Source organism: Oncorhynchus tshawytscha, linkage group LG06 (assembly GCF_018296145.1).
Source record: "Oncorhynchus tshawytscha isolate Ot180627B linkage group LG06, Otsh_v2.0, whole genome shotgun sequence".
NCBI classification, from domain to species: Eukaryota; Metazoa; Chordata; class Actinopteri; order Salmoniformes; family Salmonidae; genus Oncorhynchus; species Oncorhynchus tshawytscha.
Window position 1 is genome coordinate 15,612,297 of NC_056434.1, and position 18,369 is coordinate 15,630,665.

General features: G+C 40.8%; 2 protein-coding genes across 5 annotated transcripts; one reads left to right on the forward strand and one right to left on the reverse strand.

Moving 5' to 3' along the window:
- Positions 1-799: 799 nt before the first annotated feature.
- On the reverse strand, positions 800-2,765 carry LOC112252104 (growth arrest and DNA damage-inducible protein GADD45 beta). Its single transcript, XM_024423055.2, has 4 exons — positions 2,520-2,765; positions 2,221-2,322; positions 1,853-2,078; positions 800-1,668 (listed from the first exon to the last, which is right to left on the reverse strand). Exons 1-4 carry the CDS (start codon positions 2,558-2,560, stop codon positions 1,555-1,557), a joined length of 483 nt encoding a protein of 160 aa, XP_024278823.1. The 5' UTR covers positions 2,561-2,765; the 3' UTR covers positions 800-1,554.
- A 189-nt stretch (positions 2,766-2,954) lies between these two features.
- Positions 2,955-18,320, forward strand: LOC112252103 (survival motor neuron protein). 4 transcript variants are annotated; one of them, XM_024423053.2, is made up of 10 exons: positions 2,955-3,041; positions 7,541-7,666; positions 8,183-8,287; positions 8,387-8,569; positions 14,641-14,835; positions 15,343-15,468; positions 15,656-15,799; positions 16,013-16,174; positions 16,619-16,682; positions 17,002-18,320. In XM_024423053.2, exons 1-9 carry the CDS (start codon positions 3,039-3,041, stop codon positions 16,679-16,681), a joined length of 1,107 nt encoding a protein of 368 aa, XP_024278821.1. In that variant the 5' UTR covers positions 2,955-3,038; the 3' UTR covers position 16,682; positions 17,002-18,320. The 4 variants fall into 4 exon arrangements, with proteins under 4 accessions (XP_024278821.1, XP_024278822.1, XP_024278820.1 ...); XM_024423052.2 differs by lacking the exon at positions 2,955-3,041 and adding an exon at positions 6,845-7,020; XM_024423054.2 differs by lacking the exon at positions 7,541-7,666 and having other exon boundaries at positions 2,957-3,041.
- Positions 18,321-18,369: the final 49 nt, after the last annotated feature.

Consider the following 18,369-nt stretch of genomic DNA (forward strand, 5'->3'; position numbering starts at 1 on the left):
ACACGCAGATACACACTGTTGGTTTGCACAAGTGGTTTTGAAAGAGGTTAAATTCAGCCAACAATATAAGGAAGGAGGATATGCCATGAGCTATGCCACAATCCTGGCTTTCATCAGTTAGTTCCTCCTTGAGGGCCTATCGTGAGAGAAAATCCGGTTGAAACTACAGTACTGCCTTGTCTCAACCCATTTGGTTAGTCCATATTTATCTTTTTACACAACAAAGACCCCTAACTGGAATTTGACCTGACTTTTTATATGAACTGCATAAGAAACTATTCAACTATGGTTCAGTTGAAGGGACCCATTCTTTACATATAGGCCGATTAGGGACTTAGACATCAGATGATTTCAGCCATCTGTGCATGGCATTTGAGTGATGAATGCTTTCTGGATATCAAACTGTAGACTACTGTGGATGCATCACAGCATCAGAAAGCTACTGTCTGGCCTGAAATAAACAGTAAATCTCAACAATGTGCATGAAAGTGTAAGATTGCATGTAATACTGGTGTTGTGAAGCAAACATTTTGGTGAGCAATAGCAAGACATTAGTTAGTTATAACATTAGTTATAACATAGTTCATATACATTAGGATGGTGAATATAAAATAATGTATTGCCTAATCAAGCAGGTATTATGTATAGGCCTACTAATTACTGTCTGATTGATTCACAGCTGGAGTGAAGTCCAGAATGTACAATACTGTACCGTAGTCCTAGGTTAGGTCCTACTGTACAGTATTACAGTATTGCACCCCCCTTTCCCACAAGATAAAGCACTCAGAGAATTAAAACGTTCAGTTCAATAATTTATTCAAATAGGTTTAACATTAAATTCAGCAATGCAGTTAGTTCACTGTCATATATTACTCAGTTCAACTTAAATAATAACAATACATTAGTTTGATGTGTCAATGTCAAATACATTGTGGCAAAGTTTTGACCCTCTTAACTGACAGACATTGGGCTATGAGTGTAGCCAGAATACCTGATCGATATATTTCACACAATAACAATCCATAGGCATTGTTGCTCTGAAGACACTTCTTCAATGCTCATAACATCCAACAGTAGAGCACTGAAGTCATTCACATTGCATTTCATCATAAATACCCCGACTTCCACGTCGGATAGCATAGGGTTAAACCCAGTTTCAAGTCTGTATTCTCAGTGATTATGTTGCTTTGTCCCTCCTCTGCATAAACGAAACTGCAAATCAGTTCCCACGCTATGCTGCCGCCCACGGTTGCTCCAAAATGGCTGGGCAAACAGCAGTAAGTCTTCTCTACTGTTCGTCTTTACTCCCCGCTCCAGCGGATACTTTTCCTTTCCGCAGAGGATGAGAACTGGGGTCCGATGCGTTATGGATGCATGTGCATTGTCCCTTGGAACATGCGCATTCCCAGCTCCGTCACTGGGTAGCGGCAAGGGGTAGGCAGACACAGGCCTATCGATAATGCCCCTTGAATGCCTTTCTCATTCTTGAAGAATTACGACTTGTTTAGTTTCACGACTTGTTTACTTTCACGTTTCTCAGCAAGGGTCGTTAGTTCAGCGCTCCTGCAGGGCCAGATAAGGCACCCACTGGTTCTTGCAGCGGCTCTCCTCGCAGTAGTTGCCCACGTCCTGTAACGCTTGGCATTTCAGAGATTGGCACTGGGTGTTCTGTAGACAAAAAGTGGGAGATATCGTTAGGTATGTCTTCAATGAGAAAATCATGATGACATTAGGGAATTTCGATTATTTTGATGTATTCAATATTAACAAAAAGCACAAGATTAATAACTATGCTCGAGGCCTTTTGCGCATTCAATGTAATCAAAATAAGAAGACAGCAGGCTGTACTTACAGTGACAAGGATGCAGTGCAGATCTTTGGGCTCGTTGCCGTTGCTGTCAACGGTGCTTGGCTCGCCAAGAACCTGAGCGAGGCGCCTGATGCCCGAGACTCTCAGTATGTTGATGTCGTTGTCGCAGCAGAAGGCTTGGATGAGCGTGAAGTGAATCTGCAGTGCGATGTCATCCTCGTCTTCCTCATCCGTCGCCAGAACACACAAGACTACACTATCAGGATCTCTGCAGAAAGAAAGAATAGCACATTAATTATATTTTCCATTTAGCAAATATATAAAAATAGCGCATCATGGTTGCAGCTATGTTGCATTGACCCATATTACGAAATGGGCAATAATATGATAGAATTTACAATAACACTTACACATTCATCAGTTTTGCAGACTCGTAGACTCCCAAAGTCAGGCAGTCTTGTTGCTGCGCTGCCACCAGCAGCTCTTCTAGTGCTTGACTCACGGTCTCCATCCTTCAAGAAAAATACATTCTGTTAGTCATGCACCACAATTGCGAATAGGCTACTTTAAACTGATGAACTGGGCACTATTCAGTGCTGAGGCTATATTTCACGTTCCACTGCCAAACCATCTAGCCGATTGTCAATGCACACACTATGCATACAGCAAGCTGTGGGCTATTCTGCGCGACAAATGTGCAATAACTTACTTTTTCTCAGTGATATTGCATCCCAGTTCTTCCAGAGTCATATTGAAATTCGTTAATTGTATAATCCACAAGGATAATCTCCAATGAGTATATTCCCGAATCAAGGTTTACAGAGCGTCCTTGGCAAATCAGTAATCCAATACGGTATAGGTTCCCTTGCAGTGTTTCAGTGTAAACTCGCTCGCTGTTGAATTGCAAAATCCTTCTAATAGTTCTGACTGTGGCTCAGTTGTTTCTGATACAACAGTGCAAAACTCAAGGGTTATATCCACGCTCATGCTAGGCGTGGCTTTACTCAGCCACTACTTCCCTGATTGGTTCATTGGTGTACTAGAATCCCCACTCTTTTCAATAATTGGCTGTATACGCCAACGTAATTCGGGAGCCACGTGGGCTCTTTCAGAGAATCCCCCACCTCCCTCGCTAAGTATCAGTTTGTTTACGAGTGCCATGGAATTTCCTTAGTTTTTCTATTGCTGCGTATTTCTTCATACTGGGGTTGTCTGAGCCTATCGGAATATGGTAGGCCAATATGCAAGATCACTGTGAGCATCTCTATGAACGTGTGTTTGATTTTATATACATTGTTCCATTACATATATTGTTCCATTACATTTTTTTACACAAAACTTTTTTTATGGCAAAAATACAATTGTTGTAGTCAGAGGAGCTTGCAGAGGGGTAAATTGTTAACGTCCATCTTTGTTACCATAGCACCTGACCTCCCTCGTGGTAAATCAAATGCAACAATGTGTGGTCTTGATTATACAATACATAAAATAAAATTGTACTTGTCGCGACCACCACATTTTGCAGATGTTATTACAGGTGCAGCGAAATGCTTATATCAAGATGCGACCACATCCAGTTAAACCAGTGTAAATTACTTTTTTCCTGAAAGACAAGTCATCTATCTTCTAGAATGTGCCCGGATTTCTGTAGTGAACTCATAATATCTGGAACTTTCATCACCTGTACCAAGCAATCCTAGTTCCACCGTGTATAATTTTATCGTAGTCACAGGATCAGTGTTTACAAGCTGTTAGTGGATCTTATCCAATCAATCTGTTACGAAATCTCACCTCACAGACAGAATAAAGGTTAACTAGGGCTACTGCATTCGTCTCAATTATAATTTATTCCATCCATCTACATTGCATGAAAGTTTACTGTAGACTACATGCCTATCGATGATGAAGGATTATTATATTGTTGCTATATGTGCATTGGTTTATAGCATATGCCAACATGTACAAATCTATGTATCCTATAATATTGAATAGATTGTAATTATATATTTATAGTTCCTATTCTATACAGTATGATGATGGTAAGAAATAATAGTAGTTTCTGACATTCAGAACGTTAACCATTAGTCGCCCCTCAGTGGACTCAGTGCTGCATCGCACCGAAACTGCAAGTGCTGCTCTGTGCTGCATCGCACCGAAACTGCAAGTTGGAACACGTGGGTCGTTCCACTAATTAGGTGCCTTTTGAGTATTGTAACTTGGTGGGGAAAAAACCCGTTTATTTCACCAAAATGTTATATTCTGTCATAAAGAGCACATGTTGAACTTGAGGAATGAATCGTATTCCCATATCAAGAGGTTAAGTAAACAAATTACTATAGTAAGTGCCTATTAAGTGAAAAATAAAGTAACCGGGTTGACTTAATAACAGAGTTGACAACTTCATCTTAAATCAGCCATAAATCCCCTTGTGACAGGGGGAATGGAATCTTGTTATGTGCAACAGAGGGGCAGTTGAATGCAAATGTACATGTTTTATTGATTTATTGTTTATTGTTCAAACATTTCTAGCCTGTCTATCTTTGGGTAACAGGTTTAACCACAAACACCAGAAAATGAATCACTAATCACATGAAATAAATTATAATCTTCAGAAATTACTTTGTCAAAGCCCCCCCAAAATGGATAATGTTGGGGTTAAGGGGGTTAAAATCTTCCTAGAAGTCACAGAGGATGCACAGAGGTACAAATCAAAATGCTGAATTTGGGCACTTTAGCAAGTCTTTATTCATATTAAAAATCATATTTATTGAATATTCCATGTGGTCTATATTAAAGGGCACATCATTTAATACAATAGGCTTTGTAATTCAGTATTTGTGCACAATTTCTACCTAAAATATCAAAGGGACATAAAAGGCACTCATTTTGTGGAACAAACCTTGTCACACTTTGCAAATCTTATTGTTCTCCCTTATGCCCCTTGCTGAATTGTTTCATGAGACCCAAACCAAGCTCTCACGTTTTATTACAAAAACCACATTAGTGCAGATTATGTAGATACTCTGGAGATTAAACCCATTTTAGACAGTTCACTTGTATGAATTTGTATAAATGTATCACTTTTCAATAAATAAAGACTAACCCATGTTATTGTTCAACTTCAAGGAATACATATTTTAATAGTACTGCTCAAAACTCACAATGAGAGTGCAATAACAGTGCTCTATCAGAATGCCTTTTGTATATTGAGGCTGTACTAAAACGTCATTCTTCTTAGCGTGGAGCGCCACTTAGTCGTCAACTGAATAGCTACACTCTCGAAGACTGATATTGAAAAAGCAGTTTACTCGAGCTGGAGTTTATATCAAGTGTGAAGATTGACTTGTTCCTTGGAGACAAGAACCCTAAGGTTCTTCGAGGAACTTTGAGGATCTTAGAAGAACCATTGTTGAACCCCAATGTTTTTGAGTGTACCACGATAAATTGAGACAAAAAACGATGCAATTACCCCCTAATAAAAAGAGCCCGGTCGGAATGGCTGCATAAGGATTCGAGCAAATATCAACTTTCCCCTTTCATCTGTTACTAGTGTTTCACACAGATGCCCTACGAGTCCCGGACCCATAAATACTACTAATGATCAAGTAGCCTTAGCAATAACCCCTAGGCCTATTCGTCAAAAAACATAATCAGCCGAAAAACGAATCAAGAGAATGATTAACTATTACAAAGTGGTCAATACATGACATGTTGATCATGAGAAGATTATCTGTTTTATGCTTTCTATTATAATGATTAGAGGTAGTATCGATAGCCTACTGTAGCCTTTGGGGACTAGTGGGCTACAATTTGATTTAATTAAAACTGCGCAATTCACAGTTCAAGATTAGCCTTTCCAATCGCTTTCCAATTTACGATAGGCCTATCAAACCTGAACTGCACCAGGCCTACTGCTGTTATCAAGTTGCGGTTGATCATTGTCCCCATGGTCTATTTGATTATATTAATTTAGTGTGAAATGCTAGATTCCCAAATAGATACCAGGCACTGAACATTGTCCCCAAAAGGTTATTCCAAGAACACCATAGGTGGGGTTAATCGAGGAACCTTCTTAATTGGTGCGGGTTCTTGCAGGAACCTAACTGCCCAACTGAAACATTTGGTTTTGAATTTGAAAGGACATCAGGGTAGTTATAAAATGTACCCCAAAAGGTTATTCGAGGATCCAATAAAAGGGGTTCCTTGAAAAATAATTTTAAATAGTTTTTCGAAGAATTTATAGGGGTTCTCCCACTGTTTCAATTTGAAGAACCCCTAAAGGATACTCGATTAACATTTTATTTTTAGAGTGTAGGCCTGCATCAGGCAATACACACGTCTCACATTCTTCACTTTATTGGAATGCATGGAAAGACGCCTTGGGGAGCTCACTGCGGTTTTTCGAACCTACGGTAATTCGTATATTATGGCTAAATGCTGTTGACTAGCCTATTGGCATGTCTCCTGTCTCCTCGGTGGACCCCCGCTGTCCAGTAAATTAAGTAGGACAGCTCACAGACACGATATAGTTCGCCTTGACACTTTCCCCGGTTTAAGATGGTAATTGTGAGCGGCGCATACTAAAACAGAATGAAATACCTTGGTCTAATGGAATGCTTTGAATTGAATGGGTGGATGCGGCTAGAGGATATGGATGGAGGAGGGTAGGAACATGCATGGTCACATTTTGGCTGTAGCCTATAGGCTATCTAGCATAGTGGCCCGATGTGTTACTTGCATGACTTTGAGTAGGCCTACTCCAGTTAATAGCCAAGAAAGCCATAACCAAAAGCAATCTGTTATAGCCTTTGGGTTATACGATATATTGCTGCTATATAAAGGCTTTAGAACTTGCTCATTCTGATTCTACCATATGGTAGCCTATTTTGCATCCGGGTGCAGAATAATTTACTATACTGTCATAATAATGTGAACGGTATGTTGCGGTTCCACAAGGGGCGCCATTGCAAAAGGGGCGCCATTGCAACCATTAATACACAGCCATTTAAGAACTACAATTCCCAGAATGCACTGTATCATACACATGGTGCGCTGCAGCTTTTGAGACACTCGCGGGAATTTAATGTAATCAATGCTTTTGTTTCTACATTTGAAACAACCTACAATAAGTCAATACGTGTGTTTCATTCAACTTAACAGTTATGGCTGAATGTCCAGCAAGTATTGTATTACGAAGTGAAGGAGTCGAGGTAAGGGTTTTATAGCATAGCTAGCAAGCTATCTCCCTTCACCAAGATGTTGATGAGGCTAGCTAACGTTAGCCACTGATAAAGTTGACGGCTGGCTAGCTAGGTACTTTCTTATTAAATTAGCATTGATTTTAGTTTCTGTTTGATGTAGAATTAAGGGTATGTGGTTACTGACAACTCGGCACTGGTAAAGTCCTTTAACGAAGCCCTTCAAACATTTCGGGTAAAGTTTGACAAGTATATTAGTGGGTGGATAAGCTCCTTCCCCTATATGTGGTTAAGATAGAGTTAGTGTAGTGCAGACTGCAGATCCATGTATTTAAGAAAAAAAAAATCTAAATACATGGCTCTGGTGTAGTTTGTTACTTAGCTAAAACATTTTATTCAGGATAATAATGGGAAAGGGAAACACCATGAGATTTTCTCCCTTGTGAATCGATGGTGGTTGGAATGGTTTGAAACCCAAAACAATACATGAATATCAACCTAATGACTCTCATTTGTTTCATTTATCCTTCAGAGCTCAAACATCGAAAAAGAGAGTGTCACAAAGCTTCTCCCCAATCTACAGAAACTGTTTGAGTCAGAACTGTCTGAATCTTGTGTGCCAAGTCTGGAAACAGTTGACCCAAGGGCAAACTCAAAGGTAGTCAATAGATGGAACACAAATGTTTTTGGTGTGTGTAGGCTTGAAGCTTTTCCTCATGATTTTTGGTCTCTGATTCTCTTAATGCTATGTGGTCAGATGGCCCCTTCTAAGTCACAAGATATACTCCTTGTGAACTGATGATGGGGACATTGGTGGGCATGTGTTAAAACCGAAAACAACTAGGCCTCGTGTGAATGTCTCCATATTTTCATCAGTAGAACAATGATCCAATAAGAAATCCTGAATCATTTCCTTTGTCTTTGTTTCATCCTTTAGAGCTGTAATGATGAACAAGAAACTGTCTGAATCATAACTGTTAGGCTATATGGAAGAATACGATTTGTGGCATGTGGTCAGAGGATGGTCCCTTCCATGTCATGAAATTGACCCCTTATGAACTGATGATGAGAGAGATGTCCTCAAACCAAAAACAATTAACATGAATGTCTTAATCAGAAGAACAATTCTCCAATACTGAATCCTGAATAATCTCCTTTCATCTTTATCCTTCAGAGCGATGAAAAGGAGAGCGATGAGAAGCTTGCAGACAATCCACAGAAACTCTCAGAATCTTGTGTGCCAAGTAAGGGACCGTTTGACCCAAAGGCAAACTTAAAGGTAATCAGTTAGTCTATAGATGGAAGACTGACATTTTTGTGGTGTATAAAGCTTGAATCTTTTTCTTAATGCGCTTTCTATCTGTGATTCTTTGAGCAGTGGGAGATAGGGTCCCACTGCAAGGCTGTGTGGTCAGAGGATGGGCGGGTTTATCCTGCCACCCTGGTCTGGTTGGAGGGGGAGCGCTGCAAGGTGAAGTTTGACAACTATGGAAATGAGGAAGAGATGGACCTGAGCGCCATGCTACCTGAAGCTGCTGACCAGCCCCGGAAGGAGAAACGGGTGAGTCATAGGCAATAGTGTTGCACGGTATACTGAAACTAGAACATGAAAAACAGTTTGTCACTAGAACTTGTATTACTTTCGGTACTTCTGTCAAATGTGTGTCACCTGGTCTACTGATTGAGAGAGGATCAGGTCTGTTCCCTTATAGCTCGAGAGCACCGTGCCTGCTCCACTTACTCATGGCTAGCTCTAGCCTGACATGCGGAACCACTTATGCTGCACAAAAGTTAACACATTTTAATAATAAAACATGGCAGGTAGACATTTTGAAACCACTAATTACTGTTCCCAAAACAATGTCCATTACAGGCTAGAACACTACAGTGCAAGAAGATACCGGTAGCATCCAGCTTTGCAGGCTACCTTTCCTTGCTAGCTTACACTGAAGTCAACATCAACATCAATTCACTACCCTAGTCCCTTGTTTGGGATAATATGCAAACCACAATGCAAAATATTGCTGATTGTCACCAAAAACTGTATTCATTCACTTTGTCTCTCCCAGTCAAGAACATCTTTGCTCTAGCCTCAAACTGACTTGGTGTGTGAATGACATCATGGGTCTTAAAGAGACAGTGCACACTTTTATAAAATAAGTGATTGCTTCTTCTATACAAATGTTGTTGATCAGAACAATAACAAAAGTCCCAAATGGAAGGTAAACAGATTATATTTCATCTGTAGCCTCATAAAATCAGCAAAAACAAGATTGATAACTCAATGCATGCACACACTCATTGAGTATGCATTCACCTGTATTGTGAATAGGCCTAGGCTACATCTTAATTTACCTAGTATAACAACAGAGATTTACCATTATAATAAATTATTACCATTATGTAGTTTGATGAGTAAAAAACAAAGTTAAATTGATAAATGGATACATTCCAAAGTAAAAAACCAAATAGCCCTAGCATGAATGTCTCCATGTTTTCATCAGAAGAACAATGGTCCAATAACAAATCCTGAATTATTTCCTTTGTCTTTGTTTCATTCTTTAGAGCTGTAATGATGAAAAAGAGAGGGATGAGAAGCATGGAGACAACCCACCGAAACTGTCTGAATCAAAACTGTTAGGCTATTTGGAAGAATACGATTTGTGGGATATGGTCCCTTCCATATCAAGAAATGTACCCCTTGTGAATTGATGGGAGAGATGTCCTCAAACCAAAAACAAATAACATGAATGTCTTAATCCGAAGAACAATTTTCCAACATTGAATCCTGAGTAATCTCCTTTGTTTCATCTTTATCTTTCAGAGCGATGAAAAGGAGAGCGATGAGAAGCTTGCAGACAATCCACAGAAACGTTTTTATTTATTTAACCTTTATTTAACCAGGAAGGGCTCATTGAGATTAAAATCTCTTTTTCAAGAGCGCCCTGGCCAAGATAGGCAGCACCATGTCATTACAAAAAAATTACAGACAGACAAACATGAAAAACTACTAGTAATCTAGTAAAAACCATTGAATTCACAAGAGTATAAAACAGCAAATTAAAACATTGACGGGTCAGGGAATCAGCCTCAAAATCCTTCATCTGTGATTTAAAAACACCAATCGGGACAAGTTCTTCCAGTTTAAAAGTATTTTGTAGGGTGTTCCAAGACGATGGCGCATTGTACATAAAAGCCCTTTTACCAAATTCAGTTGGGACATTTGGAACAGTTAGCCGGATAAAGTCCAGCGAATGAAGAGTACCCACCACATTTCGGAAAAATGAAAATGCACAAATAAAAAGGTAGTAAACCTAGAGAAGGCCAGCCAACCCTGGTATACAAAGTGCAGTGGCGCGTAAGGGTTTTGCAGTTTAAAATAAATCTCAAAGTGCCATGGTAAAGAGTGTCAATTGATCTCAAACACAGAGCGGAAGCATTCATATATAAAATATCCCCATAGTCTAGTAAAGGCATAAATGTAGCAGATCAAATCAAATCAAATCAAATTTTATTTGTCACATACACATGGTTAGCAGATGTTAATGCGAGTGTAGCGAAATGCTTGTGCTTCTAGTTCCGACAATGCAGTAATAACGAACAAGTAATCTAACTAACAATTCCAAAAAAAAAACTACTGTCTTATACACAGTGTAAGGGGATAAAGAATATGTACATAAGGATATATGAATGAGTGATGGTACAGAGCAGCATAGGCAAGATACGGTAGATGATATCGAGTACAGTATATACATATGAGATGAGTATGTAAACCAAGTGGCATAGTTAAAGTGGCTAGTGATACATGTATTACATAAGGATGCAGTCGATGATATAGAGTACAGTATCTACGTATGCATATGAGATGAATAATGTAGGGTAAGTAACATTATATAAGGTAGCATTTTTAAAGTGGCTAGTGATATATTTACATCATTTCCCATCAATTCCCATTATTAAAGTGGCTGGAGTAGAGTCAGTGTCATTGACAGTGTGTTGGCAGTAGCCACTCAATGTTAGTGGTGGCTGTTTAACAGTCTGATGGCCTTGAGATAGAAGCTGTTTTTCAGTCTCTCGGTCCCAGCTTTGATGCACCTGTACTGACCTCGCCTTCTGGATGACAGCGGGGTGAACAGGCAGTGGCTCGGGTGGTTGATGTCCTTGATGATCTTTATGGCCTTCCTGTAGCATCGGGTGGTGTAGGTGTCCTGGAGGGCAGGTAGTTTGCCCCGGTGATGCGTTGTGCAGACCTCACTACCCTCTGGAGAGCCTTACGGTTGAGGGCGGTGCAGTTGCCATACCAGGCGGTGATACAGCCCGCCAGGATGCTCTCGATTGTGCATCTGTAGAAGTTTGTGAGTGCTTTTGGTGACAAGCCGAATTTCTTCAGCCTCCTGAGGTTGAAGAGGTGCTGCTGCGCCTTCCTCACGATGCTGTCTGTGTGAGTGGACCAATTCAGTTTGTCTGTGATGTGTATGCCGAGGAACTTAAAACTTGCTACCCTCTCCACTACTGTTCCATCGATGTGGATGGGGGGGTGTTCCCTCTGCTGTTTCCTGAAGTCCACAATCATCTCCTTAGTTTTGTTGAGTGTGAGGTTATTTTCCTGACACCACACTCCGAGGGCCCTCACCTCCTCCCTGTAGGCCGTCTCGTCGTTGTTGGTAATCAAGCCTACCACTGTTGTGTCGTCCGCAAACTTGATGATTGAGTTGGAGGCGTGCATGGCCACGCAGTCGTGGGTGAACAGGGAGTACAGGAGAGGGCTCAGAACGCACCCTTGTGGGGCCCCAGTGTTGAGGATCAGCGGGGAGGAGATGTTGTTGCCTACCCTCACCACCTGGGGGCGGCCCGTCAGGAAGTCCAGAACCCAGTTGCACAGGGCGGGGTCGAGACCCAGGGTCTCGAGCTTGATGACGAGCTTGGAGGGTACTATGGTGTTGAATGCCGAGCTGTAGTCGATGAACAGCATTCTCACATAGGTATTCCTCTTGTCCAGATGGGTTAGGGCAGTGTGCAGTGTGGTTGAGATTGCATCGTCTGTGGACCTATTTGGGCGGTAAGCAAATTGGAGTGGGTCTAGGGTGTCAGGTAGGGTGGAGGTGATATGGTCCTTGACTAGTCTCTCAAAGTAGTCGTTTAGCTCAGTTACCTTAGCTTTCTTGGGAACAGGAACAATGGTGGCCCTCTTGAAGCATGTGGGAACAGCAGACTGGTATAGGGATTGATTGAATATGTCCGTAAACACACCGGCCAGCTGGTCTGCGCATGCTCTGAGGGCGCGGCTGGGGACGCCGTCTGGGCCTGCAGCCTTGCGAGGGTTAACACGTTTAAATGTCTTACTCACTTCGGCTGCAGTGATACTAGCCCCCTTCTGGCTTCAAAAGAAAAACAGGCCTTATTCCTAAAATAAATCCCAATTTCAGCTTCAATTTTTTTGTAAGTTGTTGAATATGCCATTTAAAAGAGAGGCCGTCATTAATTAAAATTCCAAGATATTTATATGAGGTTACAACCTCAATCTCCTTGCCCTGACAGGTAGTAATAGGTGAAAGGTTTAGAGGTCTATTTCTTGCATTAGAAAACATCATTAGTTTAGTTTTGTCAGTATTGAGGATAAGCTTCAATTGACACAAGGTATGTTGAACAGTATAAAAAGCAGTTTGCATGTTCTGGAAAGCTTTTGTAAGAGACGAGGCACAACAGTAAATAACAGTATCATCAGCATAAAAATGAAGTTGTGCATTTTGGACATTTTTGTCTAAATCATTTATATGAATAAGAGAGGACCAAGTACAGAGCCTTGGGGCACACTATTCAAGACAGACAATTTAACAGACATAAGCCCATCAAATTGAGTGCACTGAGTTCTATCAGACAGATAGTTAGCACAGGCGCGAAAATCTGATATCAACTTTGGAGGGGACAATTACATGAAATTTTCTCGAGCAATTCCTGAGGGGGACACCAAAAGTAGTGCTGTACCACAGCCTACGTTGTAATATGTTAAATGCAGTGTAACGACCCTGGGTTTATAAGCGCTGAAATCGACCTTGCCGCACGAGCATGCTTTTGCGGCACAGTTGATAGCGCGCCGGACCTCGGGCTAGAAGGTCGAGGGTTCGAGACCTGCTCCCTGCTGTTTCATTACATTGGTGTCAGTAGTGGGATCGGACCTTGCATCCACGACAGTGCGTGTGCTTGGCCGGTGAGCGCGTTCCTGTAAGACGTAGAGTCGCAAGCTAGCACGAGGACCGCTCTTTGAAAGAACCATAATCACTACTACTGGATAATTGATAGGTACAGTAGTTAACTGAATGGTTGTTCCAACTTGTTCAAATGTTTAAATCATTATACTACTACTAATAATAATAGTTATAGCACTGTTCCTTATCAGTCCAGTATGTACCTGGTTAAATAAAGGTGAAATAAAAAAAATAAAAAGTTCCCTGGCAACAATTTAGCTTTTGCAACGAGACCATTAAATATATTTTAGACAATGGTAGAAGAGGGTGTAGTTCTGTTCAGTTTATCGCTAACCTTATCACAGGGACTTTGAAGCACTACAGCTGCATGCTGATCTTGGAATAAACTGACGATAGCAAAGATTCCATCTTTGACGACGCCACAAATTGAATAGGTACTAGATAGCTTGATAGTCAATGTTTGCTTTAGTTTGTGCGCTAGCTCTGCAAATTCAGCTAGTGTGTGAACCCTGCCAACATAAAAAAAAAAAATTGATATGGAGCGATTGACTGGATTAACCTCATGTCAGTTACATGCATTGAGTGCCTTTCGGACAGTCGATAGGAACCCTCTCTTACCTTGCCAGCTAAAGAACTGGCAGTGGATCAAACCATTGTGAGGCAAAGGAAGGGGGGGTCGCAATCTTTTGAAACGTAAAAACGCGCTATTCAGTGTCTATAATCAGCACAAGTACTTTCATTGCGTATTATTAATATTATTGAAATTACATAGTTATGTTTACAGTGATATATTGGGGGGGACAAATCATATTTTTCCCAGGATGGGTGGGTCGTGTCCCCCCTGGGATTTCTGCGTATGAGTTAGCAAACCATGCAACTGCATGCTCCGAAAGACCTACACTCGACAATCTCTGCCTTTAGTATAGCATGATCAACTGTATCAAAAGCCTTAGAGAGATTAATAAAAAGTGACACAGTGCTGATTTTGGCAATAGCTTCAGTTCATCATTTAAAACCTTCATGGCTGCTGTAATTGTGCTATGCTTCTTCGTGAAGCCCGATTGGTACATTGATAAAATAGAGTTAATAAATAAAAACTCTTTAAGCTGTTCACTTACAAGGGTTTCAAGTATTTTCACCAGGGATGACAGCTTTGAGATTGGCCTATAATTATTTAAGAGTTGAAACTCTCAGAAACTGATGTGCCAAATAAGGGATCGGTTGACCCAAAGGAAAACTCAAAAGTAATCAGTTACACTATACGGGAGAAAGATTTTTGGGATGTGGTCAGCGGATGGCCTCTTCCAAGTCATGAGATTCACTGTGAATTGATGAAGGGAGGAATATCTTAAAACCACTGGTCTACTACCTGGTCTATTAAATGTATTTCTCCCTTATGGTGTGTATGTATGGCATTTTGTACCAGGTGTGGATGCTGGGTTCCCGGTGCCGTGCTGTGTACTCAGAGGATGGCCTGGTCTACCCAGCGGTGCTGGTGTGGATGAGAGGGGAACGCTGCCGGGTGAAGTTTGAAGGCTACGGGAACGAGGAGGAGCTGGAGCTGAGCACCCTGCTATCGCCAGATGACCTGGGACGGCACTGTGGAAGAGCTACTGCCAAGGTGCAACAAGGGGTCAAACTTAACTTGAACCCTCATTTATGTGGCCTTTATGACAGACTCCAGACGGTTCAAGTAAAGTTTGATGGTAAGATGTTTCAAACTTTAAAGATGCAGTATGCAGAAATCATTCCGCCATTTCCTGGTTGCTAAAAGATGAATAGTTTGCCTTGTTTCAGTTTGTGACAAAACAAGCAAGTATAGTGTAGCGAATCATCGTACCATCTAAACCATCGTGAAATATATTTTCCAATAACCAAAAATAAAGTATTTTCAGCTGTCTGAAGCTGGCGTACAAAAACTAAAGTAAAATACGCAACAACAAAAAAACACAAGAACGGGAAGCATTGAAATAGTGGATATAGAACAGATCTACGGCTTCTTAGAATTGCTTTCAATGAGAATGACATCTATGGCACATTTCTATGTACATTTTGTCGGGTGACATGAAAACTTCCATATTGAAGCACTGCGTGGGTCAGCCCAGTAAGGCAAGTTTCTCACTCCTAGGCTGTGGAAGGGTTCAGGTCCACTAGTAACAACAGCGCAGACTGGAAGAAGGATAGAGAGTGGAGGACACCTCAACAAGAGGGACAAGCGGAGCCTTCCTCACCTCGACCACCTGAGTTTCCTCCAGTGAGTCTGGGTGCTATTCTCTCTTTGAGGATGTCTGGAATACATTGTTGACACATGGTTATGCTTTACTGATGTCTGATGTTTACAGATAAGGACGTTTGCATTGAAACATGTCAGACTTGTCCACTATGGCATGTCCCAAACTACACATTGTGATATTTGTATGTTTCTCTCTGTGTTGTTTCAGGGAAAAGGCTTTAACCTTGGCAATGAGCAGGGGAATAAGAAGAAGCCAAGTAGTCGGAAAGAGGAACCAAATGGCCGGAGTCGGGAACCAAATGATCACCCGTTTCCTTTTTTTCCTCCAGTGCCACCGCCCAATGGGTCTTTGGTGAGGCTGTTTGCTGTGTGTGTTTCTCTTATCTACATGTCTATCTTCAACCTGTGTGAGACTGGCTACCTCAAGCCTGTACATCCAGCAAGAGTAATATTATTTAATGTCTGTGAAATGTTGTGGTTGTGTTTAAAAATAAGAGATCTTCAAAGTTTGTATGAGTATTTTTATTGCTGGTGTAATAATGTATAATGGTATATTCTCCTCCAGGACTTCCTGTCACTCCTGCCTCCTCCTCCACCTCCACCGTGTGTATGGCCCCCCCGAGCAGGGCTGGTGGATGCTGGCGATGGGCTAGGCTCGTCCGTTACAGACTTATCCAGCATGCTGCTCTCCTGGTACCTGTGTGGCTACCACACTGGCTGCTACATGGTTAGCAAGAGCCTTTTCCATTTCTAGATCATTTGTTCCTATTGATGGAAACGCTGCTATGTTCATAGGTTCTATTGCCGCAATCAAAACAACTCGGAAATCTCTGACTTCAAAGGAACTATGAAAAATGAAATAAATAAATGAGCTCCGACTGGGGAAAAATCGATTTTAACGGTCATCCAACTCGGAATTCCAACTTGGGAACTTGGGCCTCTTTCTAGAGCTCCGACCTGAATATCACTGATGACGTGATTTGACCTCATATTTTTCCAGTTGTTTTGAACGCGGCAACTGTCAATGTCAATACTGCCCATTTAACATTTCAGAGTCTCATATGGGATATGACGTCCACCTTAAAATCTCTCTTATCAGATCATGATTTAATTACTACTAAAGGAAACTGATTTCGTAATGATATATGGAACGTTACTTTTTGGTACTTAGGCAATGCAGCAGACAGCGGCAAGTCACAAGAGGGCTCATAAAGAGAAACGGGCAGAGGAATAAGGTAAAGTGATCTTTCATATGGTTTCAATTCCAACTCACTGTAACTCAACTGCTTTATCAAAGGATAATTGTAATATTTTAATTGGAGAAAGCGGGATAGCTCTAACGTATATTGATCTATAGCAATTGATTATAACTGTAGGTCTATTTTGGAACTTACAGAAGTAAAGGCCTACATTTTGCAGTCACTGAAGATTGTACACTGAATAAATATCTTATGATGATACATATTAGTACCTACGATACAAGACTGAGGATTCTACAGGTAGGCTATGTACTATTAAGTGTTCATAACTGTCTTCCTGCCATTTCCCTTTCAGGTTGGCTTAAGACCCTAGAATGGGGAAGAAGACGAAAAGAGCTGTTCTCTTGAAACAGGACGAGTTCCAAAGACTGAATGTTCTTGTACTACACAGAGGTAGTCCAGTTGGGGCTCTGTGTCTGATGCATTGCAGTTGTCAGGTTTTTTTCTTACTGAAGATGGGTGTCGTGACCAGAAGATGATTGTGGATAGGGGTATGGTGTTAAGGGTACGGTGACCCTAGCTCATCAAGCTGTTAACTCAGCACTTCCAAGAGGCTTTTTGGGAGGATATTTTTACTTTGACGTTTTTGGCACTTTATTATTTATTTTTTTACTGTTGGAAAAAGCTTTTCCAAAGTTTTTTTTGGGGGGGGGGATAAAATAATGGGACAGCTAGTTTATGGTCAAGTGGAGAAAAAAATGAATGAATTGTTAATCCTGCTTTTTTTTAATGTCAGTTTAAGTTCATTTTGGGAGTTTATTTTATTACTGTACATTTCAAATATGTTTGGATTCTTTTTTAAATGTTATTTTTCAAGAAAACATTTATTCAACCAAATCGCATGCCTTGGCATTTCTTATACATGTTGTATGTAGATAAAATGTAATGGTTGAAAATGATTGCAAATGTAATTTCGGACTGTAGGTTTTTGGATGTCTCAAACCACCCCCGCATGGTTTCATCTCCTCACCTTTAACCCTGAGCTTCACCACATGGTTTTCTTCAGCACATAAGAACTATAGTGTCAATATTAGACCAAATAATTAAACCATGTTTCTCGGAAATGTCTATTGAGTAGGGAGTAGTAAAATGTTTATACTTTATAACACACAAAGGTTTAACATGCCGTTTTTCAGTTGCATCAAGTATATATGTGCAGCCTAAATGCAGAAAATGTGGTTAAAATGATTTGAATCTGAAATCAAACAAACCCTCACCAGTCACCATAAAATGTATATTTTGTATTGTCTATCTCTGTGGGTGACGCAGTGTTCTGGGTATGACACTGGGTCAATTGGAACAAACCTTGGGTCAAGGATGAGGTTATGCACACAAGAGGAGATGGGAAGCAGACCTGGTTTGACGTAGATGGTCAAAAGATCAGATGACACATAGGACCCTCAAAATAGCAGTGATTTAGAATCTATTGGGAATTTGAATACTGAAGTTAAGATACAGGCAGTTTTTTTGTAAAGGCTCCTTAGCAGTAAAGCTGTGAGATTTCTATGGCTTTGGTCTAGGATGCACAATAGCTGCTAATATTGCCAACAACTCACAATGTGCTGTTGTGATTTTCACAGCCTATGTGTTCTTAATAAAGTACATTGAAGCCTCCTTAATCCTTATTTTGGTTTGGGGCTTCAACTCAAACTATTTCTTCATT

What these genes read in the sequence shown, in the direction of transcription:
- LOC112252103 (XM_024423052.2), top strand. Translation starts at nt 6,973, where the DNA reads ATGGCTGAATGTCCAGCAAGTATTGTATTACGAAGTGAAGGAGTCGAG. An exon ending in ACCCAAAGGCAAACTTAAAG is followed by an intron (nt 8,288 to 8,386) that starts GTAATCAGTTAG and finishes TTCTTTGAGCAG; the next exon opens with TGGGAGATAGGGTCCCACTG. An exon ending in GTGGAAGAGCTACTGCCAAG is followed by an intron (nt 14,836 to 15,342) that starts GTGCAACAAGGG and finishes TCTCACTCCTAG; the next exon opens with GCTGTGGAAGGGTTCAGGTC.
- LOC112252104 (XM_024423055.2), bottom strand. Translation starts at nt 2,560, where the DNA reads ATGACTCTGGAAGAACTGGGATGCAATATCACTGAGAAAAA. An exon ending in TGCAATATCACTGAGAAAAA is followed by an intron (nt 2,323 to 2,519) that starts GTAAGTTATTGC and finishes TTTTTCTTGAAG; the next exon opens with GATGGAGACCGTGAGTCAAG. An exon ending in TCTGCAAAACTGATGAATGT is followed by an intron (nt 2,079 to 2,220) that starts GTAAGTGTTATT and finishes TTCTTTCTGCAG; the next exon opens with AGATCCTGATAGTGTAGTCT.